Genomic DNA, 24703 nt, shown 5'->3' with positions numbered 1-24703 from the left:
CTGACAGCCGCCTACCACGATGTCTTCCAATACGCATCTGTCAAGAAATGTAGTTTGCCTACTGAATCCGCGCAAAGAACTCATCTATCATAGACCTATGAAAAGGTCATATAGAGAATGCTGTGATTATATTTGGCTAACGAGATACGGGTAACGGGATTTACCTAGATGTACTGATCGTCCATCACTTACCCATCCTAAAAGATACGAAGATACGACTTGACCGGGACGAAACTAGTACTATGTAGAATCAAGTACCGACGAATCAGAAGATAACGGACATCCTAATTTGGTATGTGTGTTTTGGCGCCGCCGTACACGGGATGGGGCCGCACTGCCACTGGAGGGTCAAACCCCCTGACCCCTGAGGTCCTACCTAGGACCATACCGGTGGCATGCCCGCCTCCGAGGGTTTAAATACGTCATAACAGGTAAGTAGGTAGCCATTGATAAAAATAAGTCTCTTGGTATTGCGCCAATCTATCACCTATCCTTCATTATAGCCATTACTCTCTCAGCGGTATAGCGATGCAGTACTAGCCCTTATAAGCATTACGACCTTGACTATTAGTTGTTCCCCTATTTTACAAACTTGTTCTGTTGACATCAGTGTTCTCGGTCCTCCGAGAGGCCTATGCTATAACCAATCATCCTCTGCTGGGATGGTCAACAAGGACAATCATCTCCAGTTATTTCCTTCTTCGCCAAGGCCAGATGGCTCGAGCCTATGGTTCGCCCCGTCTTCAGGGGTGCCATGGTTAGAACGGTTGCGACCATTCTCGCCGTCACCCTCAATCTGATCTCCATCGTCTTCGTCCACCGTCCCGTTCTCTAATAAGGCTTCGCGAGTATCAGAGCCAACAAAGCGTCTGTAGCCAGCTATGCCATTACTTCCCGAGTTACGTAGTCCAAAGAGTACGAGGTGGATTAACTACACCTGGAATTAGTAAAGGGAGGGAAAACAGTAGATAATAGCGATTACCTGAACAATGCCGACGGCTACCGCCACGCCGAACTCGAGCCCGGCACTACGCTCCACTACAATAGTTAGTAATTATAAACAGTTCTCCGATTAGCTCAATGAATCGTCGGTATTACTTACTCGTAGCACGCCAGGGGACGAGGCAGGAGTCGCTTCTATCATCGTGTAGCTCCCTACACCGGCCATTGGGCGCACTGCGATCCACGAGGGAGCGGAGGCCGCAACAATCGAAAGTATCCTGTATGCGTTGAATAGCTCTGTTATCATGTGCGCTCCATAGACGTTGCCAGTTCCTCTCTAGACTACATTCGATCACCTGGCCCGACGAGAAGCCCTCGGCTGCGAGGGTAGCCAGAACCACCGTCAGTATGGCCTGCAAGACCGGAGGGGTTACGGGCAAGAACCGTAACAGCGTAGGCGACGACGCAACTCTCTGCTGGAACAGTCGGCGAAGTAGCGGCGTATAGAAGATGTTGGCGGCTGCTATAAACGGTAAAATAATTGTGAGGACGGTAGTACCGGTCGATATGGGGAGAAAGAGGTTGCTCGAGGTAACCTGTACATAGCTGCGATATGTTAGTCGTAGCAACCGAGTGTGTAAATACGCCAGAAAAAAAAAGCGAATAATTTACATTGCGACCGCCGCCAATGCGAGCAGCACCTGTTTTAAATACACGTTAGCTTAAAATTGATGATAGGAAAGAGGATGAAGCTACTAACAATAGGGAAGGCAATTGCCAAGTTGACCATGGTGGAGTTGAATAGCTCAAATTCTAGTCAATTGACTTCAGCTTTAGATATACCTAAATGAGGATGAACCCGAAGGGAAAAGTTTATTTGAATTCAAAGTGGAAGAAGAATGCAGGTGCATTTGGATTGAGGCCCAACCTTGTCATTTTCTCTTTCCTCCGGAAGTGACGTTTGAGAATGCATGTTTCCGTTCCGAACCAATACGATTCAACTGCTATCAGTTATTGCAGATAATTGTGTAACGTAGAAGCCATAGCCCCTCATAGGTACCTACAGCCTGCTTCTACTCTTTGTCCGAGTCCGCGCTTGACATATCTGATTTCTGATGTATCACAATCCAAGTTATGTAATGTCATAATGTCATTACATAATATATGCAACAGCGTACATTTATTAATGCAATAGTGTTTTGATTTTTAAGACCTTACAGAATACATCTCATCTCTCCTTTCGAGCATTGGTCCTTGTATCAAGTAACTTAAACACCGTCACATAAGCTACATTGCCCTGGGGGCTTAATATCTCCAAGATTGCTAGCTTGCTAGCAACCTAAGGCAATATAACCTATGGTCTACCTACTACTAAAAAGTGTGGGAAATACTGCACATCCTCGTTCCGAAAAGTTGGTATATTAGGAGTAAGGGCACCGCTATGGCCGATTTCATCAAAGGGAGTGCACAGCCGACCGTAGAAGTAGGCTCTACGACGTAGCAGTGCTGTTAGGCATTTTTACCAGAGCCGTCGTTGGTACTTTATTCAGCTTAGGATTACACAGCATATCTTGTAAGAGCTCTAATAGGTTGCAGAATCAGCGATAAAAGCCCAATCAGCCTCACGATTTACGAATCATAAGGCGAGGCGCCTTAGACTATACCTGATATTTGAAGGGGGAACTCCTTACCTTAGGTAGTCTAATCGTACCAGAAGTTTCCCCCTTCATTTCACACCCCTCCCCTATCCTCTGAAACACAACCACATCCATGGACCCTTTTTCCATCGCGACTGGCGTTGCCGGTCTCATTTCCCTTGGCCTGGCGGTTTCGGGCGGACTGATTCAATATTGTAGAGACTACAAATCCCAAGATACAGATCTCGTCAAATTGACGCAACACGCCCAAGACCTTGAATCATTGCTCAGCCTTATTGAGAATCGAAACACTGGACCACAGAGCCCTAGTAGAGACATCACTACTTCATTGCAAAATTGTCAAGATGCTTGCGACGCCTGTCTGCGGGATTTCAAGCGGATGAATGCGAAATACGCCAGTTCGAAGCATGGTCAGACCTTCAAAGGACGTGGCCGGGAACTCCTTCATAACTTGAAATATCCGTTTGACAAAGGGAGGTTTGATGATTGTCGTTCTCAGCTTCAAGAATTCAATGCCAGATTGCTGGGGCACTTGCAATTGGCTAATCTGTAAGTACCGGACTCGCATCTAGCCCTCCTTACTAATTTATTTTGCTATGGAGCGATCTTACTCGAGACATAAGGTGTACAATGATTCTTGAATTTGCGCAAGTTACCACAGCTGTCGACTCCGCAGCTAGACAGCTTCAATCTTCTATCTCGGATGTCAACAGTGCAGTGACTAGCACGATACGTGATGGCGTCGGCCAGCTGGAATATTCGTTTCAACGAAGCCTTCAGAAAACCGAGAGCAGTATGGTGTCAGCTATTGCTCATCAACTAGACCAGGTTATCCAGACACTACAAAACCAGAGTAAGGCACAGGCAACAAGTACCTCAGCCGAAAACCGAATAGCACTAGATTTATATAGCATGAACGATACTCGCCAAGATAGAAGCGCTACGAGGACACCATCTTCGGTAATGTTTGGAAGAGCTGTTCTCTGCGATTGTCCAAAAGCGCAGCACGGGTACTCAAGTACGCGACATCGAAAAGACTGCCCGTATTCGTTTACCAATAAGAAGAAACGGACTTTCTCCATGAGTTTTCAAGCTTTCCGGCGCCAAGTTATCTGGACATGGCAAGTCGAATATTCTCCACTAGCGTGGGCTCGGAGTTGGCAAATACAGCGCAATCTCACCCTTCGAGCTACTGTACCATACGACGCTCCTGCGTTTACGATCATGTCAGGCATAAGTTTCATGTTGCACTCCAGAATGGCAATCACCATACAAGAAATGAAAAGCACCCTCCAAGATTACTTAGTTGAACTTCAACAAATATTTACAAACGGTAGGGGGTGGCCGACGGACGTGAATGAATCAGGAGAGAACTTGATGCATGTACGTTGAACCAATTGGCCGTCTGATAACCATCGCTAGATCTTACTGTAGATGACCTAGTTACTAAGATTTGAAAGCTTAGTTTTTTATACGCTCGATGTATTTGTTTCTCGATTCGTCGAATTCAACAAAAGACGAAGAATTATCAACTATCTTTTTGCAGTTCGCAAGCGCTTTGGTTCTTATGGGAGTGCCGATCAATGAGGTTGACAAATATGGGCAGTAAAGTTTACCAGTTTCATAGATGTAGATGACCTCAGGACACTAGCTAACGATACTCTAGAACACCTCTGCGAACCGCAATCACTCCTGTTATACCTTTCAAGAATACCACCTCAGTCACACGGACCTATATAGCCAATATGTTAATAAATATGGAAGCTACGACCCTCGAAAGCTACAAACCCGATGATATTATTAACGTCTTATCCTTGAATAATACCAATATATATGATAGTAAGACCGTTAGACCATCTCCGTTTTATATTACGCGATACTCATTGTCATCGACTCCCTTAGGCTTTAGTTGCACTGAATTCTTGTATGAAGTACTACTTCGCTCAGGATCTAGCTTCGTTCGCCTTCGTGCCGACCCTTCTCTGATATACGAACGCACCAGGGATGGCCAAACAGCATTGCACTTAGCAGCCAACTGGCCTGAAGGCATTTCGACTCTAATCAAATCCGTGGGCTTGACTATAAAATCTATAATCAATAAAGAAGATGCATACGGACATGCCGCTTTGCTATACGCAATAATGTTAGATGAATCAGATTCCGTCCAACTGTTACTTGATGCTGGTGCGACTATTACGGGACAGATAATCGGTTGCCTTGGAGTTATAGGAGATGAAAGACGGAGGGTGGTGCAAATCGTAATCACATATCTCGCACAGCGACAAACCGGATTGTTGAAGCTTGCACTGCAAAATCTTCCAGTTGAGATTATCAACAAGCTTAGATTGAGGGAGGATGAAGTCCTCGATCTTGACGATAAAGCATTGGACGTTGCCAAGGCCCTCGGGCGACGGCAAGTCCCAATACCTGTCATCTACCACATTCCAGAAATCAGTCCCGTCTACCATCGGCTCGCTTACACTCCTTTCATGGCCCGGGAGTTATTCGACGCCGGGTTTCACAGGACAGATACAAAAATTGCTGGACATACCCCACTAATGACCCTACCATTCCACTATACAAATTTCGCTTCCTGTTTAGAGGTGGTCTGCTGGTTCGAAGATCACGGTGCTGACCTCCATACGCCAATTCCTATACCTGGGCGTTTTAACTTCGTATCGAATCCACAAGGACTGGCGCGAGTTTACCCAACTATGCATAAAGTATTTTATAACCTAGGTCGTGCATCATTCTTTTCGGGAAATATGAATATGAACTTGTCCACAGAAGTTCGATATCGATTCGTAAAGCTACTTCAAGACGAATACGCAGATTCTTGTCTTTGCTATTGCTCTCTTGGTGGGTGTACTTCGGCTTCGAAGTATGCGCGTGGATTATATGACTCTTGCGGCTCTTATATCCATATAGCAGAATCAGATGTGCTGAGAATATTCGAGCGAAGAATGATTAGCTATGATCAATGTACAGTAGTATTAGACTTGATCCGCGTCATGACATTTCAGAGACTTGGTATGAAGCATACCTGCTGTAACTACAGACGTTTCAATAGCCTTCAAAACCTTGTTGAACAAGGGCTTCTCGCTCTCATGGAGCCAGCAGAGGTCGAAGAAATACGGGAGGAAGACCGATATCTAGCAGAACAGCTGGACTCTTTAATGAAGGAGTTTGAGGCAAAGCTACGAGAGATGGGTGTGCCACTGAATAGGTTTATAGAGGAATACTGGTGGCCTAGGATGGAAGAGGTGAAGAAGGAGCGTGATGAGTTGTCGGCTGGGGTGTTTCATGCTATAAAGGAGATTGGTGTTGTGCTAGAGGAATCTTAAGGGCGTTCTAGGCCGGCTATTGTGGTGTCCTAGTCTCTTTATCATCCCGCTTTTTATCTCTATTAAGTCATATTATAGGATCTTTCTCGTAACATGCCTATACATAATGGATGGACACAGATAATATATCATGATTTAGATATATGTAGTCAAGTTGGATCCCGGGTATTATGGAGATATATTTCTAAGTCTTGACTTAGATTATTTCTAGGTCATACTCACAACCAATATAGATAATTAAATCATATACAATAAATATTTAAGATTGAAGAATTAAATACTGACACGGTGCACTAATGTATAAAAGGGGTGATTCTCGTTGATATACATCTCCTTACTACAGTGTCATGTCCTGCTCAGGGGTAACACCCAACCACCCACCACGAAAACGTCACAGTCCAGGAAGCTCATCCAAGGCAATTTCCATAGCACGCAAGCGTAATCAGATCTTCAAAAGCTCATCAGCTTCAATAATCCGGTTGGCATGGCCATTAAGCGCGATCTTCAGCATAGCCCTAGCAAGATGGTCCACCGTGATGAATCCGCTCGTGTTAGCAGTAAGCGCGTTTATCAACCCGGCGTACTTTCTCACGATTCCACCGGGTCGCACGGCCCAAACCTCGAACGTATCTTTGTTGGCCTCCGCGATATCAAAAAGACCTTTCTCGACTTGTCCCTGAATATTCGCGGTTAGACTCCACAGCTTCTACGCAAGTCACTATAGACTTAGGATTCTGTATAGTTATGAGTTACTGAGCTCTCACCTTGATAAGTCTAGTATCCTTCATCATCTTCAAGTTCTTATTCTGGTCCCACTCGGCAAACTTCCCGCTACAGAAGACAAATCGGAATTTTTGAGACCCCTTTTTTTTCTATCGGTCAGTCAAGTCCGTTGACTATACCTAGCAAACTCACTGACCTCCGGCAACTTCGACGCCAGCTCGGTAAAAGCTTTCGCCGCGGCGAGGGTGTAGTCTACCGAGACTTTCCGCGCGGTCTCCACGTCCGGAAACTGCGTGGCGCGGCCTCCGATGGCCCTTTGCCATGTGTAGGTAAGTCACTCTGGGATCTTGGCGGTACGTGCTTAGTGTATTTGAAACTCACCAAATGCAACCCTCCGCGCCGGTGAGCTGCGCTAAAAGCTCGGGTGGGTAAGTGGAAAAGTCCTTGTGCTCGATTATGGTGAGTTTCGTATTCTTCGAGAGGTCCTCGGGTAGCGGCTTGCGAGTGAGGACGAACGCCTGTGTGATCCCCTCATCTGCAATCGCCTGTCGGACCACCTCGCCCCCAACGAATCCTGTGGCGCCTGTGATGATGATTTTCATTTCGATGGCAAGTATAATGAACGATATCAAATAGGTAATAGTTGAAGTTATATTTATATTATCAAGAATAAGGTCGGAGGGGTCTCATATAATTATGGGTTACATTTTGATCCTTTACGTAGTATTTGGGTTTCTAATAGATAACCCTTGCGGACGGCGTACCTTAATACCACTTAAGCGCTTATTAATGTCCAGGTTCCAAACTTCTCCCAACCCTTGCGACAAGGTAACTTTTGATTTCGGGCCTAGAGAGTCTGCATCGGAACGCTCTTCTCTATTCCACCTTACCCGCACTGGAGGGTCGGGTTTAATGCTTCCTGTCTCTAGTAGTTGATCCACTACCGGCTGATGACCTCTCACTGCTGCCCACTGTAAAGGAGTACGCTTTAATGCGTCCTCGGCCATTGGATTATGCCCATTCTTTAACAGGATCAAAACCACATTTTTTAACCCAAACCATGCAGCAAGGTGCAGTCCCGACACTCCGTCAGGTTTCGTCCATTCGTGTAGAGGTGTACTAATATCGCTGATATAGTTATAATCACTCTTGATTATGGCCTGGGCGGAGGCGGAGGCTTTAGCATCATCGCCAAGAAACCTGAGAATTTCCTGCTCGTTTACGGAAGCTTCTTCATCTATATGCCATCCCCAATTGTTCGCGGCATAATCGTAAAATGGATTTGACTCCAATCGCTCCCGGTAATCGAATGGACTGCAAGGCCCGCTTGCGAAGACATCGAATGAGAGGTATGTGAGACATGTAGTCGCAACATGATTTTTTTCGTTTGAGAATAATTCTCCTCGGCGCCCTTCAAAGTATTCCTGCGTCGTATAATGAGTCAAACGAATAATATTACTTGCCTCATCCACTGTAACCAACCCTGCGCATACCGACACTATAAGTTCGATCTCTATAATGTTGTCCCTGTCGAGTTCGGTGTTGCTGGCCTTTACTGCGAGAGCATGTTGAAGTTCTGTTATCTTGAGGGGCCGTTTCGCGGAAGCGATCCATAAGAGAACCTTCCTACCAAGGATTCGATGGCCTTCCATTTGGCCATCAATCCTCTGCATTGCTTCATCATATGCCTTGTTGATTACTCCGCGACTCTCTACTTCCCCTCCTTCTTGGCGGGCTCTCATCTTGAGATTCTTTAAGGCATTTTTTATATCTGCCACCGAAATCTTGTCCATAAGTGAGTCAACGTATAGTTGTGCCAAAAGAAACCTGTCTTGACGTCAGTATTTGTTGTCTACTAATAGAATAACGGTGGCTATACTTACATTCCCTTTACAGCGGAAATAATATCACGCTCGATTTCCTCCAATAGACCCGGGCTCTTGCTAATGAACCTGGGAAGCTTGTATATGTTGCCATTGATGTATTTGCGTACATCCTCTTCATTGGCAATAATCTCACGGGAGATGCATCCCGTGAAATATCCCTGGATCTCTGGGTCATATCGTGAAGTTATAAAAAGGTTTAGCCCGGTGTCGACCTGCAAACTAAACATCCGAGCTAGGAATAATGATAGGTATCCGTCTCCAGTTTGACATTCATCAAGGGCATCTATAACAATAAAGACTTGCGAATATAATAATGAGACGGATCTGATAGCGGCTGAAATATCTTCTAGCGAAGGTGATGTCCCGTTTCCTTGTTCTCGATCATAGAGAGATTTCACCTCGGGGTGTAAAGAAGATTGACTCTGGACTAACTGTCTTAGCAAACCCCTTAAAATATTATTAAGCGACTGCTCGCCAGTGCGTCGAAAGTTGAAGTAAACATATGCAACTCCAATATTATCTGTTTTTGCAGCCTTTTCGAGGATATTCTCAATCACTATTGAAGCTAGGATAGTTTTCCCTGAGCCAGGGATGCCCGGGCAGAACAACGTCTGGTTAGGCGCGCTCAGCCACTTCTGGTATTCTGTTGAATCTAAGAACCATTTACCAGTTTCCGGTTGTCGCCTGCTAATGAAATCGCTGTATTGGCGGCCGGAGTTGTTCGATGCGAGCCAGTTTACGATGGCCATATCCTCGTCTCTATCCAGCCTGGACTTTAGATGTTGTACATTGGAACCAATTTTTGACACAGTCTCCAGTACTAGAATTCCCATCAGTGATCTATATATGTCTGGAGATAAGGGTCTAAATAGAACTAACTCTTAGGCAATATATCCTTCATTGGAACTTCCCTATCAACGTCCGCTTGCTGTACATACTGTAGAAGCTCTTTAGCACATCCTGCGGCTATAGAAGCCGCATATTCCTGCCAGTCTTTGCTTTTGCGCGAGTCAGCATAATCGCAGATACCTCTGATGACGATACAAGGGAAATCATTTATCAGCCCAGCTGCCTCCATTTCGACGCACAAGACGTTTCCCCCGAGACGCTCATCAATACTGTCGCGAAATGCCGCATCTTTGATTACTGAATTGCCAGATGCAATAAGGCCATAGTGAACGTGTACGTCCGTCGGACTCTTTTGGCCTTGATCAATATCTGCAACAATTGAGGCATTGTTTCTGGCTTGCATAGTCCCGTCGTTGGTAGTGTCAAAAGTCCCTCGACCGAGGTGGTATCCGAGGAAAGCAAGGATCATGTGATATATCATTGAGAATATAACATGCCATGTCCTATAGCTGTCTGAGGAGGTATCTGAAGAGACCAGCGGGTCTTTGAGTTGGCTAGACTGTGTGTACTTGGGGTGTAAATTTGGAAACTTGGTCTTCATATCTTCGAGGTATTGAGGTATTCTAGACCCAAGCATTTCAACTTTGGACTCCATTGTTGAAACTGCGGTGAGTAAAGCACGTGGTGGTCTATTCAAAGCACCGGTTCTTCTGAACTTGCCACCTTCTTCTGCCTTACCAAAATCCCACTGCACCACTCCAGGATGCTCATCAGTTGGCACACTCACTACAACATCACCCAATCTAACCTTTGAGGGAATACCACCGCCAATTCCAACCATAAGGCCAATTTTGATACACGGAAATGTATTGACCATCTGAGCCGCGGCCGTTGCTGCTGAGTTGGTACCTACGGTACCTTTCGGTAAACAGGTAATGGCAACATTGTAGCCACCGATAGATCCTAGGGTATATGTGTTGTAATCGTTCGGTAACTTGGGGATATCTGGGTGCTCATCATCCAGCATAGCAATCGCCGCTACCTGCTCTTTGGGCAATGCGCAAATCCATCCCACCGTGTATTCATCGCGAGTTCTAGTTCTGGGCTTGTCAGCCATCGGAGAAATCATAACGGAGACTACGGTGGTTTTATATGCAGGATACTCTAAAGAGCAGCGTATATATTGACCGCACGAAGATGGGAATCGAGATAATGTTGATATTATTTGCCGAACTTTAACAAGTAATCAGCGCAAGTAATTGTGAAGATAGGCTTGAAGAAGATATTCTAACGATCTACCTATATCTTCCCAAGTTGGAACGGCCGCCACGACTGAAATATAAGTGATTTACGAGCTCGGAGAGGTGTAGGACATGGTGCGTATATCGGAAAACCTAGCCGTCTATAGATAATTCTTCCTGTAGGCTGAAGCAAAATTTGCGCAGCCGCACCAGCTGCCACGTCAACCTACGCTGTCACTTGAGCGCAACCAATCGCTAGATCACATTAAATGAATTGATCTCAAATCAATACCATGATCACCGTATATACGTCAGTATATAGCCAATAATAACATAGTAACCACTGATTCCTTGAGAAAGAGCGAGGCTCTGACTACATATATCACTCTAGTATCCTTGCGAGTAAGTAATCCAACTTTTCAGCTCCTGCAACAGATCGGGATAAATTCCGCTTAAGGAATTCTTGGCTAAAATGAGGTATAATATCGTATTAATTGATTAGGTACTTGAAGCTACTGTTATATATACCTATGTTATGACACGGTAGCATTAACTTGCATCGCATTTCAGCGATGAGAACCAAGGAGGGAGCCACGAAGGCATTGTTAAACACTTATGCCTCAAGTTTACAAAAGGTTAATGTCAGATTAATCAGCCCTGTCAGGTAACCTGAAATCTCTGACATTACTGTAATTACTATTGCATTGCTCGTTCTCACGATCTCAACATAATCGATCACATCATCTGTGATTTCATCAATATTGCCTCAATCAACGTCTTGATAGTACGTATCGGCTGTGTGACACATAATAACCCTTCGTAAATTTAAAACAAGCTCTTATTTATGCTCCTCCTTATATACAACCCCATCTTTCATAACAAACTTTACCCTCCTCAGCGCACTGAAGTCCTCGGTCGGGTTGCCATCAACAGCAATGATATCGGCCGCAAATCCTTTATCCAGCAGCCCAAACCTTCTACCACATAGATCCCCACCACATGCTTCCCATCCGTGTAATGTCGCTGCTTGTAAGACATCAAGGACGGGTATACCCGCCTTCGCCATCAGTTCCAGCTCAAAAACGTTCTCGCCGTGCGCGAAGGCGCCCGTATCGCCGCCGGCAGCGAACTTGATTCCGTAGTCGAAGGCAGCTTTAATGTGCTTGAGAATAGCTTTCATTACAGGACTGTCGTCCCCTAATGAAACCTGAAAGACTGCCAGCGTTGGCACGAAGATAGTATTGTTCTCCTTCATTGCCTTTAGAGGCTCTTCGCTAGGCATGTAGCCGTGCTCGATAGATGTAACACCCGCCTTGGCCGCCATTACGACGGCATCGGGGCTCTGTGCATGAGCGCAAATAGGAGCACCTGAGCGTTTTGCCTCTATCACCATCGCATTCATCTCTTCTTGGGTGAATTGGAGAATATTCGGGTTTCTTTGCCCGGTGATAGCGTCGTCAGACGGAGGAAAGGCAATATCTTTCTCGCCTGCCCAGCTGGGCTTTGGATACCTTAGTGCTCGCTTCCTATAGTCAGCATAGAACTTAATTATATCGGCACCAGCCCCCAAGCGCCGGCGAACAGCCGCCCTAACACCATCGACGCCATCCGCGGCGTCTGATATTCGAGGCGTTGTTTGGCCAACTCCAGGGAGACCATTCTCCACCCGTATCTCATAGCCCCCGCTAGAAGCAATGCATTCCGTCGCCACGAACATGCGAGGCCCGGGTATGATGCCACGGTTAATAGTATCCCTAAAGCTCACGTCGGCATCTCTTAGACCTTCCGTACCCAAATCACGATAGGTGGTGTAGCCGGCCATCAAAGCGGCTTTAGCATGATTCGTAGCTCTCACTACCCTTTCGACGAAGCTCTCATCGCGCATCTGGTTCAAGGAAGAGACCTCGGAGTATGCATGTAGAAATATATGAGTATGCGCGTCGACGAGGCCCGGAAGAACAGTCAGACCCCGGAGATCAATTGTGTTCGGTTGCGATGCATCATCGACTGGTCCGTCCCGCTTATACACCCTTGTTATTAAACCAGTGCTGACGTCAATCAAGATGGACAGGTCCGAAACGAAGCGTTTCTGCTTCGAGTCGAAGAGAGAAGACGTGTGCACGGTGATCTCCTTGCTCATATTGTCCGAGATGGGTTCTGTGAGGAGCGTCATTAGAAATTAAATGTATAAATTATAATTTAGGAGAGATAGATGTCCTTGCTTGAATATAGTTTAAAAAGAAACGATATATGTGCCTACATGGTTAGGTAGTTCGGAGTATTGCCTATTAAGGAGGGTGAATAAGCTGATTGGACGGCAACGAATTCGGCTCACGGTGGCTTATTCTTGCACTCATAAATCCTCATAAGAGGCTAGCTCGGATGGGCAAAGAACATGATGGCATAAAGGGGCAAGATTTCTCGTATTCCTGTTATAAAAGGGTAGTTGAAGCTTAAGATGTTAATTCAGAAGGGAAAAGTAGAAATATCAACCTACTACATGAAGCAAGGCATAGCATACCTACCCCATACTATCGCCAAGGGGCGGTGAAGGACAACATATCCCCGGGACTTGGAATAGTTGTATTTAGTAGGATCGTTAGTTCCTAGGTAAGATTTGGAATGCTCCCGTCAAGTGTTCAGGGTTAAAGCCTTGTACTACTATAGAACATTAAACAGAAACAATAGCCTAAGCAAGTCGATCTCAACACTCTTAACCTATTTTTAGTATCAATTACGTGTCAATTCACTTTAAGGGCAAGTTAGTCTTTGTTTACGTGGTTAACAAATTCTTTTTCTTAAGTAGTACTAACTATCGTTATCAATTATTAAGATTACTATTATAAAATATTAACAACGAGCGAGAACACACTCCAAGAACTCTAGGGAATTTAGCACGTCTTAACTCTTGTATTATCAAAACTATCAAACTACTTAGACGGGTAACGCGATAGTCTTTTAAAGGCCTCAGTTCCATTTAGATGCAAAGCTTTGGACTCGACCCTAAGTTCCTAGACTTGGGTAACATCCTCACGCAGTTGCATCGTTAGAAACCAGCGTTCCTCATCAGCAGAGTTAGGTTATTACGTAGAAATAATTTAGCCTGATCCACCATGCGTAAGGCATTTCCCAGGTTTAGTATTTATTACTCCCGTGTAAGGAGGTGAACAAGGCGAATCTGGGAGGTGTACGACCTTAGGCCGATCCCATGAGCAACCGCAGCCCTCATAGATATAGAAGTTCTTATAACACATTGTGAAAAGTTGTAATATAATCGAAAGTACTGAATACTACTGGCTTTGATTGAAAACAATTGTTAGTATCCAGAGTAATCGTTATAGGAAACTTCTATGGTGTAGGTAATATTTCCATTGTAAGGCATAGAATAACTAATCCCATTTATAGAATGACCCTGAAAACAATCACGTTCAACGTAAATATGTAATTATCAACTACTTAGACCTCTCGACTAACTTCAAGACTCTTGAGACGGGCCTGATTCTGAACAATGTATTATATACATGTTCGTGCTTAGCCGATGTAGATGATGTACTGGATCAATGTCTTTATCTTGGTGCACAATCTGACTCCTACTAACGCGTCTGGAAGTAAGATCTAATATTGAACCCACGCCCGCGGGCAATTGATCTTTTATAGGTTAGCGTCCATTACACTAGCTACGATGACTGATTTTGTCGGTAGTATCAAGTGAAAAAGTGCTAGATGGTTGAGAAAACTGAACGCTATGCTACAAATCAGGGATAATGGCCCCGCGTTCATGGCGTGGAAATTTGATTACAGACGAAATGTGAAATGGTGGCAGCATCACTTCAGCTTTTTCTGGCTCTGATCCTCACTAAGTAGCTTCGTTATCTCGTCCATTCGAAAGGTGCGCCAACAGAAGGCGTCAATAAGCCACTCGCCTATACATGTCCCAAACCATACGAAATTTGCCATCCCGCCAGACCAGAACCAATCCGGTCTTCCGAACCAGCGTCTGAGTATCGTAGGAACCTCTGGGCGTAGAGAGTCGTTGACCAACTTTTTAGCAAACGTCTCGGTGGGAAAGGTGGACGCATTTTGGCTGAAGACAACTCTCCATTCGAATATCTCCTTGGCGCGGCTATAGAGGCTATTTTCCGGCAGGCCTCGAAGAGGTTGTGCAGCTGTATTGCTTTTTACCGTACCAGTCATCGATACCATCACGCGAACTCCAAGGGGCGCTAGCTCCATTCGTAAGGTACGCGAATAGCCTACGACAGCGGCCTTGCTCGCGCAGTAGACCGAGCCAAATACATAAGGGGTCACAGACGAAAGCGAGGAAATGTTGATAATCAAGCCCTTTGCCGCAATGAGCTGGTCTATAAAGGCTTGTACCATGGCCATTATTGAGAAGACGTTGGTCTCAAAGGTCTGTCGGACATCCGGCAATGAGATGTCTGTCGCGGGATGCGTATGTGTACGACCACTACAATCCAGTAAGCAATGCCGGAAATGGCGATGAATAAATACAAGCCTACGCATTATTCACGAGGATATCTAGCTTGCCGCCGGTGAGCTTTGCGACTTCTTCGTGGCATCGTTTGATGCTTTCGGCATCGGTAACGTCGAGTGGCACGGTGCTCATGCCCAGAGCCGCGAGATCGGCCAAGACCTCAGATCTTCGGGCGGTAGCAATGACATGGAGACCTATACACGCATTAACTCAATGAATTTCTCGAATGAAATAGGGCGCTCTACCGCGTTGATGATATTCCAGGCATATGCCATGTCCAATACCACCTGGGGTACAGCTACAGTGCGCATGTCAGTAAACGCCTCAAAGCAAAAACGGTCGGGCAACTCACCCAGTTACGAGGACTGTCTTCTGTCCCGGTTTAGGTCCCGCCATTTTGATGGATTTAAAGCGTTCTAAGGTGTGATTGGATTATTTGCGTATAAAGTTCTTGACGGTCGATGTTCTAGTGGGAGCGGAAGCTTGTACGAGTAGTCTAAGGTATGGGTACCACGTATCTACTCCAAATAGAAATAAACCCTGTCCACTCTTGCCTTACTCTGCTCCCAGTACGACGTAAGGTACCAAATCCTCAATTAATCCGACTCCGAGAAGCCGAGGTATAAATGATCTTAAATCCCGTGGCGTATGAGTTGAATTATATCCGATTATTTGTAAATGAATTAAAATATACGTACATATAAATATTTATTGATGGTTATTGGTTGAATTGATAAGGTACATGCTCTCTCCTATTGGTTGCAATTAAACGTAGGTTCCTACTAATTACGGGATACAAATGGAGTAATACGTAGCGACCTAAGTTATACCATATCGTCATAATAAAAGAATATATATTAAAGTTAACACAATTAATACCTGGTTTAAAAAGAGATGCTTGCCCAAAGTAGTCTCAGGTTCAGAGACCAGAGTTGTCGGAGTAAAATGCTTATAATGCCTACGCCTGCTACCAAATATCTATAGGGTTAGGATAGCAAACCAACACTGAAAACATAGCACCTTTTTGGTATATATATATAGATAGAGGATCCTGTTTTAACTATCGTTGACTTGATAACGACTCATGAAGTTTTAATCGTAACTTTTAGGGAATAAGTGAAATAGGGGTACCTAGATTCAGGGGCAGACTTACTAGGATTGGGTATATGAAAAGCGCACAGCGCCTTAGAAAGAGGACAGGAGAGTAGACGTTCATAGTTCAATTCATCTATCCTAATATCTACTTTATATATGACATCAATCAAGGGCTCTCTCCCACAGTAACAATACCTATAAAAACAGTGTGGTTGGTAGTTGCCGAGGTGTTGTAACTATCAACATACCTGAGACTAGACCTGAAAAGGTGACAGCATAATTGGCTTTTAAAAGTAGATGCTTTACAGTTCATTTTAGTATTTATAACAAATTAATTTTATTAGGGAAATTGTATATATGATGTATAGATCGGTTTGATTTCATATGCATTGTTTACTCACAATCACACTGTTCAAGTATAAATCACTGCCCATGAAACAAAAAAGTCGTAGCTGTCCAGAATGGCAGTTAAAAAAGCATGCTTGAACAAAGTCATTATGGTGTAGTTAATGAATAAGATATATTATTCAACTACGTCGGCATATTCCACGTCAAAGTGTCCATCGTTACCAACAACATTCTAGACAGCTGAGTTACTGACGTAAAAAGTTATTATTTATAAGTCTAGTAAAGAATATCTACCTAGTTACAATAAAAGACCATACAACAACATACACGATGTCAGGTCCCTCCAATCCCGGCTCGCTCAGGGCCACTGGCCAAAGCCAAGTACCATCCAACAAATCATCCACCAAAATACCGGTTACGGATAGGGTTAAGAGAGTGCCTAAACCGAGTCATCCACTCCTTCGTCAATTGGTAGACTTCTACCATCCGATGCTCGCCGGTCCCGACTGGAAAGGCCGATACTTCGACCGCCTGCTCGACCTACCAACCGAAGACTACGACGGCCCGACCGATTTCATCGGCTGGCTTTTCCCGCTGCCAGAGCGGGTCGGGGCCGAGACTTCGCCCGAGGCGGCCGCGCCTGTCCTGGACCAGTTGGCATTTATGTACATGCGCCAGGAGGAAGCCATAGGGCAAAACCTGAAGCTCGCTCTCATCCGTATACTCGACATATACGGTTTCAATATCCAGTATACTAAACACAGCACGACTGAGGTGCCCGTTATAACCGAACTCAGCGGCGGAAAAGGCAAGTTTCAGTTCTGGGGAACTACGTTATCCCACCATCACGAGCGTATAGCTCGCATCATCAGAAGCACCCGCATCCTAGGCTATGAGAGCATGGGGCTGGCCATCATGCGCGCGTTCCATAAAGCTGTTAAAGATTGGGATCTATTCGGGAGCTGGCCTGCTCAAACGGCTCTTGCGGTTCTGGACAGCTGGAGACGGGCAGGGGAGTCGCCATTACAAGAAGCGTTGGATGGCAAAACTTATGCTCCGTGGTTGTCAAAGCACTGGAATTCTAATTTTTAAGAAGATACCTACCTACATGAACCTAAGGTAGGGAATTGTATTTATGGCTAAAGTTTTCTATATGACTTCTTGATGGTAGGAAGAAGGCATTAACCTAGTAGCGTGGCATATGAAATACATTTGATCATATGTCTTTGAAAATAATAGATACCTATCTTAGACTGCCATTTTACAATGAATATGATCTCATTGTTACCCCACGTATCTTTTATTTACCTATCGTATAACTAGTGTATATGTATATGTATATGTAGAGTATAAGAGCTGTCGTGCTTTATTCCCCCCCGTAGTGTGGAAATCTAAATTGACATCATTAAACAAAGGAATGGACGAATGGCATAGCATGCATGGTCGCGATAAACGAAACTGGGTTGGTCATTGGTTAAAAGTTGCGACACTTTCTATTTTTGCATTCCTCTGCAACTTTGAAAGAATCAACGTTTTCTTTAATGTAACCCACCCCCCTTTTGCCGTATAATGACGTATGTTTTTTTTCCTCGTTAGATAGGTACCTACAGGTAGTCCAACCAAGAGCTCACCCGACTCAGATATCAATGCAGCTAATTCTCTAATGCAGCGCTGACTCCTGACTAAAAGGTTGTTTGTCGAGGATCTACATGCAAGGCTAGGTGGATTTGGCCGAGAAGAATTGTCACCACTACGGAATACGGCATGCGTATTTGAAGTATGTAGCATTGATAGGTATTCTTCACATAACTACCTCTTATTAACATAGATCTTTTACCTTGCGTATAGGATCAAGTATGTACCTAATGTAGGTACGTAGGCTCAAACAGCTTCAAACATAAGACACGATAAATCAATTAATCCGTCCCCGTAACTCAAGCCTCATGTTTCTGAAAACGGCAGATTCCGTTTGAATTGAGAGCACGTTGCGTTTCAGAAGTCGGTTTAATAGGTTTTAATACCAATCTCTTTCGTCACTTATCACGCATACATAACACTACATGAGTAGCTATCTGCAGGAAATCTTGTTTCGTATCGTAATTCACATATCCCTGCCTTGAACTTTCCTTGATGGGTCCACACATCCACACATCCACACGCACATCCACGCATCCACATGTCCAACACCCAGTAACATACCACCATGTGCCCGGCTTTCTCTTTGACAGCTTCCCTTATCCCTATGTAGTGTAAAGTGTAAACCTTCCCCCGCTCATCTCCCGCTTTACACTTTACGAGAACAATCACCATATATTTCGCCTGCATGAGCTGCATCTTTTATTAGTATTGGAGCTGCCATAGTATTTCCTTCTATCTATGCGCTGCTGTCGGGCAGCTCAACATTACGTCGCCTCCGCTGGTTGTACCACCACCTTATCGGTGCATATCACACACGAAACGAAAAAACCGCATCGAGCTCGAATGATAATATAATCATAATATACGGAAAACAACATCTTCAGCAAAGATGCGATTATCGAGCGTATTTGCCGCTACAACGCTTCCAGTCGTTTTCGCTGCTGCTCAACAAAGAGTGATCGCGCATTCAACAAGCATGAGAATCGAAGATGCGCCTGGTTCAATGAGTAGGTAGCACGTTAGATTTCGACCCTACTCGCCAAGAAGAATGCCGCTGACCCTAGAATCGTGATAGCCTCCACACCTGTTCTTGTCAACTCCACCGATTCGCTCGTACAGCCTCCGAAGCCCCTGACGACCGTAGCTGCGGAGAAGCCCGCGTTGGAGAAAGCTTCCGTTATGGGTCTCATCGTCTTCTCGGCCGCTGGGTTGTATCTATTATGAACTGGAATGAGTTGTTGGGTCGGCTAGCATTTCATTGGCGTTTAGGGACGTGATCATGAATTTTTGGAACGGTCCGGGATTGCTTCCAATACGCTGGTAGCGTTTTGGCATAGATGGTGTTCGCATTTTGGATATACCCCACGTTTGCATCTTCTTAAACATTAATAATACTTCTACATTGAATCAGATCTGACCTAGTAGGACGATCGTCTGAGATCGCACTTCTTGCATACTGAATATGCGGTGGCCCGATTTAAACTGCAGAAAGATGCAGTTTGGGTTCCAGTAGATCTTCAATCTTGCAGATGTAATATTACCACCGCTCCCCGGGGTATAAGGTAAGTAGAGTAGAACTAATAGGTCGTATCTCTGTTGGTAGATAGGCCTGCGAAATGTGGCAATATTTCGTCTTTGCTGTCTACTCATACCGAGCACGAAGCGATCTAGCTTCACAAAGGTGAGGTGTCATTGTGCTCCGGTTACCCATTCACGGCTCGGCACTTGGTTGCTTTCGTGTCTACTATATGCTGCTGTGTATCATATCATGCGATTTCCCTTCAAATCGAAACTGACTAGGCAGCGATAGGTACTTGATGTTCAGAGGATTCAGGAGCCGGAGGGTCGGAATCGGGCTTTGGTAGGTTATCCTGAGCGCCATGTTAATATGTGGACTCGCTGTGACAGCAGGAGAGAAATGTGAGACGAACCAGATCATAGATAACCCGTATCATTAAACTACAGCTTGGACAAACAGCAATGTCCGTCTCCTCGTCTTGGAGGTCCATGAGCGATATCTCGAATCGATCGCCACACGGGCAAGGATAGTGATAAATCTGTAGCGTCTCATCAAAGGTCATGTCTTCTATCTCGACTTCGTCGTAAACCGCAATTTCTTCGTCGCCAGCCATCGTAAAAGCCTCTGTTGATTTGATCCGTAGATAGCACTAGATTTTCATAAATCGAAAAGGGAAGAGCGGAATAGATGACTCTTCTAGTAAAGCAACCACTATGTAATCTCAACGTAGAGAAATTTGTTACTATTAAAGTGTAGAAACTTGTTACTATTAAAAGTCTTAGAAAAATCTGAGCCCCGCTCTCAGATACATACGAATCGGATAAGCACGGCTTTGAGTTTATGCAATAAGCCGAGTCTCACCCCCCACACTCTGACAGTGGACACACTAACGGCTGGCCACAAAGGGGATTGCAGCCACCTGCAAGATACTAGCCGCTAGCACCTATTTTAGCCTAACCGCAGCCACTTCAGCTGGGGAAACCCGCTGGAAGGCTGGGGTTAATCACATGCTTAAAGCAAGAACGTCACCAATTAGACAATTCAACCGACAAACCCGCTGGTATTGGTCGCATCCGCCGAGGGATGTTTAGGTTGCTTCCCTTCAAGTAAGCTTCATAGCACGAGATTCGGCAAAGTTGTCAGCTATGCGCTTCACAACACATCTGCGGCCATGTAATAACGATATTTCAAGTTGTGTAATTTCAACCCACGGACCTATATATCCATCTTGATTTTATGGGATGAATTCTATTTCCTGTTTAACTTTGGGGCCAACAAGTTTTGGAATTTTAAAGGAAATCCGCATCGCCTCGTCTCGTATCGTAGAGACTAAACATTTCGTCTCCCATATCGGTCATCATGGCGGTGCAATCCAAGCTTGTTCTCCCCGATCGGTCGATCAAGAGTGTTGTTGCGCATTTGACGAAGTTGTACGTCGGTAATCGAACCCGAATTTCACGCGCCGTCTACCTTACTCTCCTCGTCGCACTCGTCAACCGCGTCCGACATGCCATTTCCGAGCAGAAAGCTGCGTCCGCACGCGAAGCGGCTAAGCGACGATCGGGTACAACCTCGAGCGACGGTGAGGATACGACGAAGAAGAAAAAGGTCGAGCTGAACCGCGAGTTCTTTAAGTCCTTGTTAAAACTACTTAAAATAGTCGTTCCCGGCGCGCGGAGCAAGGAAGCTCGGCTTCTCGTTAGCCACAGTTTCTTCTTAGTAGTACGGACGCTTATTAGTCTCAAAGTTGCCGAGATGGATGGCGCGATCGTAAAAGCACTTGTAAAAGGAAGTGGTAAGGAGTTTCTCACGAGAATTGTCTGGTGGATGTTAATCGCTGTTCCTGCGACATTCACAAATTCTATGGTAAGAAGCTTAGTCCTAAATCTACTAGATGGGATAATTAACAGTATCATAGCTATCGTACCACCAAGCCGAACTGTCTCTTAGTTATCGAACACGATTAACCCAGTACATCCACGACAAATACCTCTCCCAGCTCACGTTCTACGGAATCTCCGCACTAGATGATCGGATAAAAAACCCAGATCAGCTTATAGCAGTCGATGTTGCCAATTTTTCTAACAGTTTGGCCGAACTATATAGCAACCTAGCGAAACCAATACTGGACATGGTGAGAGCCTATTGTGTATCATGGCATTTGTAATAGAAGACTAACACGGGCTAGACTATTTATACTTGGTCGTTATCAAAAAGTGTTGGCGGCGAAGGCGTCATGTTTATGTCCTTATTGGTCCAGCTCTCAGCCAATGTCATGCGCGCCCTAACGCCTCCATTCGGGAAATACGTTGCAGACGAAGCACGGCTCGAAGGCGAGTTCCGGTTCCAACATTCGAGACTCATCGATCACGCCGAAGAGGTGGCACTCTACCACGGCCACGAAGCAGAAAAGGATACTCTCGACAAGGGCTATTTTACGCTTATTAAACACGTCAACTACATATTACGGCGGCGATTCTACCACGGCGTAATGGAGGATTTCGTGATCAAATATTTCTGGGGTGCTCTAGGCCTCCTACTCTGCAGCGTCCCCGTCTTCTTCAAACTACCCGGAGAGCTAGCCGGTACTTCTACCATGGGCGACCGAACAGAGTCGTTCGTAACCAACAGGCGGATGTTACTCAGCGCATCAGATGCCTTTGGGCGGATAATGTTTTCCTACCGCGAAATCATGGAGTTGGCCGGTTACACGTCACGTGTTGCATCATTATTGGACGTTATGGATGATATCCAAGCCGGGCATTTCGAGAAGAAGCTAGTATCTAGCTCGGGCACTGAGGATAACGCAGCAGTATTGAAGGGCAGAGGGAAAGTAGTCGAGAGCAAGGACATCGAATTCATCGACGTGCCGATTATCTCCCCTAACGGAGACGTTCTCGTAAAGGCGTTGTCATTTTCGCTTAAGCAAGGTGATCATCTTCTCGTCGTTGGTCCGAACGGTTGCGGGAAATCAAGTCTGTTCCGAATTCTAGGAGGCCTCTGGCCCGTGTATGGTGGCACCGTCTACAAACCGCCCTTCACAGATATTTTTTACATTCCACAACGGCCATACTTATCGCGGGGAAGCCTCCGCCAACAAATCACGTACCCGGATAGTCTACGAAGTGTTCGTGCGCGCGGGGTTACTGACGCCCAATTACTAGATATCCTCAAGATCCTCTCCCTCGAGCATCTTGTAGATCTTTACCCCGAGGGCTGGGATGCGGAGGCAGAGTGGCGCGACGTACTCTCAGGTGGTCTGCAGCAGCGTGTAGCCATGGCCCGTCTCTTCTACCACAAACCGCGATACGCGATCCTAGACGAATGCACGAGCAGTGTGACGCTCGAGACCGAGAAAGTCATGTACGATAATGCGAAGGCTTTAGGAATTACATTAATGACGGTTAGCCATCGGCGAAGCCTGTGGCAGTATCACAGCAGGATCTTGCAATTCGACGGACAGGGTAACTATGTGTTCACGAAGCTCGACGCCGAGAGGAGATTGAAGCTCGAGGATGAAAAAGAGGACCTGGATATATTACTCAGACAGGTACCGGAAATTGAGAGGAGAATTGGAGAGTTGACCGCCGAATAACGGCGGGGAAATGGAAATGAGGGGAGGGATATGATGTACATATATAAGGAGGAGAAGAGATGGGATTGTTAGCCTCGTGTACAAAAATACAGGGACCATCTAGGTCGAGTGATCCATCAGCATGGTATGTTTGGCAATCAGCTTGCGGACACCGCATTTTTGTCAAACGCCACTACAGAATTTTGGGCCGTGCGGGATTTATCAATTGGCCTCTATGTGATCTCCGGCTGTTGAGTCCCCGCCTCGTCAGCAAGTTAAGAGATGGTGAGATGATCTATGTGGGACGTTGGAAAAAAACTGTACGTAGTCTACCCACTTTACCCCTCGAGCCTCATCAGCTAGTAGTGGATTGACATGGATCTCATGATGAGGCTAGCAGTCGCAGTCGCGAGATGCTCATACATACAATAAACAAAACAACATTAGTAAACAACGAAAATCCGGTTAGAACCGCTTTAAGTTGACCTTTATTTCCGAGTTGCATTATGCATGTAGTCAGGTGCATATATGCGGGCGAGAGACATTTGATAGGGAGGAAAAATAAAATAAGATGGCTGAGAAATGCATGTACATTGATGCAATTACATTGATGCAATCAATATATTCTATAGTTGGACAAATCATGGAGACCATGGAGACCATGGAGACTTACATGTGTATGGGCAAACATATTATTAGTTGGACGTAACTACTATATGTAATACTCTAGTCAATGTACTTACATACCTACCTATGTAAGTATATTCCGTATAGGTATACGGAATATACATATGCATGCTGATACCACAGTATGTGCAGGTACATATGTACGGAATATGTAATCCCCAAAACCCGGGTATAAAAAACCGAAATAAGCCTCGACCCTGAAATTTTGGATCCACCAGACCGAGCGAAAGCCGCGTACTAAAAGTTCTAGTCGCGGCTTCTACATGCCGGAACCGTTGTACATCGTACCCGCATCAATGGCGATAATACGAAATGCTGGGGTGGTCCCTCTCGCGCAGATACCATAGCGTGCCTATGCATGTGAAGTGTACCTACATACACTAATACCACCTACACTATACTACACTACACTATGACAAGACGGAGAGACGAACCTTGCTTTAAAGTCTCATAGGACAAGAGACAATCATAATGATTCTTACCAACGAGATGCGTACGATAAAGATAAACTATGTCATGTTGTCGCATCTTCCCCCTCAAGAGTTTAGATCATCTGTGCTTTTGCAGCAGTGACCCCCTTGAATGAGTGGCCCCAGAATTACCTACCTAGGTACTCCGACATGGGAACCCTTCTTTTTTTTTTTTTGCTCTGCTCTCTCTCGCTCTTTCGGTCCCATGGGGCTCCGCAATCAACGAGAAGCCGA

At 45.3% G+C, this 24703-nt stretch overlaps 10 protein-coding genes across 10 annotated transcripts; 4 read left to right on the top strand and 6 right to left on the bottom strand.

Annotated features, from left to right (window-relative positions):
* Positions 1–516: 516 nt before the first annotated feature.
* F5Y00DRAFT_271924 (uncharacterized protein) lies at positions 517–1732 on the bottom strand (the record flags this gene model as incomplete). The annotated part of the gene is made up of 5 exons (XM_048012883.1): positions 517–931; positions 983–1038; positions 1103–1548; positions 1615–1643; positions 1703–1732. 5 exons carry the CDS (start codon positions 1730–1732, stop codon positions 680–682), a joined length of 813 nt encoding a protein of 270 aa, XP_047862575.1. The 3' UTR covers positions 517–679.
* Positions 1733–2712: 980 nt separating this feature from the next.
* F5Y00DRAFT_271922 (uncharacterized protein) lies at positions 2713–5944 on the top strand (the record flags this gene model as incomplete). The annotated part of the gene is made up of 5 exons (XM_048012882.1): positions 2713–3149; positions 3203–3983; positions 4066–4205; positions 4267–4439; positions 4503–5944. 5 exons carry the CDS (start codon positions 2713–2715, stop codon positions 5942–5944), a joined length of 2973 nt encoding a protein of 990 aa, XP_047862574.1.
* Positions 5945–6232: 288 nt separating this feature from the next.
* Positions 6233–7372, bottom strand: F5Y00DRAFT_243660 (uncharacterized protein). Its single transcript, XM_048008715.1, has 4 exons — positions 7049–7372; positions 6864–6981; positions 6709–6807; positions 6233–6620 (listed from the first exon to the last, which is right to left on the bottom strand). Exons 1-4 carry the CDS (start codon positions 7267–7269, stop codon positions 6387–6389), a joined length of 672 nt encoding a protein of 223 aa, XP_047862573.1. The 5' UTR covers positions 7270–7372; the 3' UTR covers positions 6233–6386.
* Positions 7373–7383: 11 nt separating this feature from the next.
* On the bottom strand, positions 7384–10519 carry F5Y00DRAFT_271920 (uncharacterized protein; the record flags this gene model as incomplete). Its single annotated transcript, XM_048012881.1, has 4 exons — positions 7384–8091; positions 8161–8494; positions 8551–9373; positions 9433–10519. 4 exons carry the CDS (start codon positions 10517–10519, stop codon positions 7384–7386), a joined length of 2952 nt encoding a protein of 983 aa, XP_047862572.1.
* A 962-nt stretch (positions 10520–11481) lies between these two features.
* Positions 11482–13000, bottom strand: F5Y00DRAFT_254563 (uncharacterized protein; the record flags this gene model as incomplete). The annotated part of the gene is made up of 2 exons (XM_048010180.1): positions 11482–12800; positions 12979–13000. The coding sequence occupies 2 exons, from the start codon at positions 12998–13000 to the stop codon at positions 11482–11484; spliced, it is 1341 nt and encodes a 446-aa protein (XP_047862571.1).
* A 1170-nt stretch (positions 13001–14170) lies between these two features.
* On the bottom strand, positions 14171–15805 carry F5Y00DRAFT_243657 (NAD(P)-binding protein). Its single transcript, XM_048008714.1, has 4 exons — positions 15491–15805; positions 15384–15436; positions 15164–15332; positions 14171–15111 (listed from the first exon to the last, which is right to left on the bottom strand). The coding sequence occupies exons 1-4, from the start codon at positions 15532–15534 to the stop codon at positions 14469–14471; spliced, it is 909 nt and encodes a 302-aa protein (XP_047862570.1). The 5' UTR covers positions 15535–15805; the 3' UTR covers positions 14171–14468.
* Positions 15806–16911: 1106 nt separating this feature from the next.
* Positions 16912–17673, top strand: F5Y00DRAFT_264451 (uncharacterized protein; the record flags this gene model as incomplete). Its single annotated transcript, XM_048011663.1, has 1 exon — positions 16912–17673. One exon carries the CDS (start codon positions 16912–16914, stop codon positions 17671–17673), a length of 762 nt encoding a protein of 253 aa, XP_047862569.1.
* Positions 17674–19012: 1339 nt separating this feature from the next.
* Positions 19013–19535, top strand: F5Y00DRAFT_141965 (uncharacterized protein). Its single transcript, XM_048004373.1, has 2 exons — positions 19013–19226; positions 19295–19535. Exons 1-2 carry the CDS (start codon positions 19109–19111, stop codon positions 19441–19443), a joined length of 267 nt encoding a protein of 88 aa, XP_047862568.1. The 5' UTR covers positions 19013–19108; the 3' UTR covers positions 19444–19535.
* Positions 19536–20015: 480 nt separating this feature from the next.
* On the bottom strand, positions 20016–20351 carry F5Y00DRAFT_264449 (zf-CSL-domain-containing protein; the record flags this gene model as incomplete). Its single annotated transcript, XM_048011662.1, has 2 exons — positions 20016–20090; positions 20151–20351. 2 exons carry the CDS (start codon positions 20349–20351, stop codon positions 20016–20018), a joined length of 276 nt encoding a protein of 91 aa, XP_047862567.1.
* Positions 20352–20785: 434 nt separating this feature from the next.
* F5Y00DRAFT_243649 (ABC transporter transmembrane region 2-domain-containing protein) lies at positions 20786–23892 on the top strand. The gene is made up of 3 exons (XM_048008713.1): positions 20786–21604; positions 21657–21872; positions 21927–23892. The coding sequence occupies exons 1-3, from the start codon at positions 21098–21100 to the stop codon at positions 23331–23333; spliced, it is 2130 nt and encodes a 709-aa protein (XP_047862566.1). The 5' UTR covers positions 20786–21097; the 3' UTR covers positions 23334–23892.
* The last annotated feature ends 811 nt before the right edge of the window (positions 23893–24703 follow it).

This window comes from Daldinia vernicosa (assembly GCF_022497035.1).
Source record: "Daldinia vernicosa strain CBS 139.73 unplaced genomic scaffold F5Y00scaffold_42, whole genome shotgun sequence".
Taxonomy (NCBI): Eukaryota; Fungi; Ascomycota; class Sordariomycetes; order Xylariales; family Hypoxylaceae; genus Daldinia; species Daldinia vernicosa.
The sequence above is the reverse complement of the archived record's forward strand: the minus strand, read 5'-3'. Positions and strand labels throughout refer to the sequence as shown.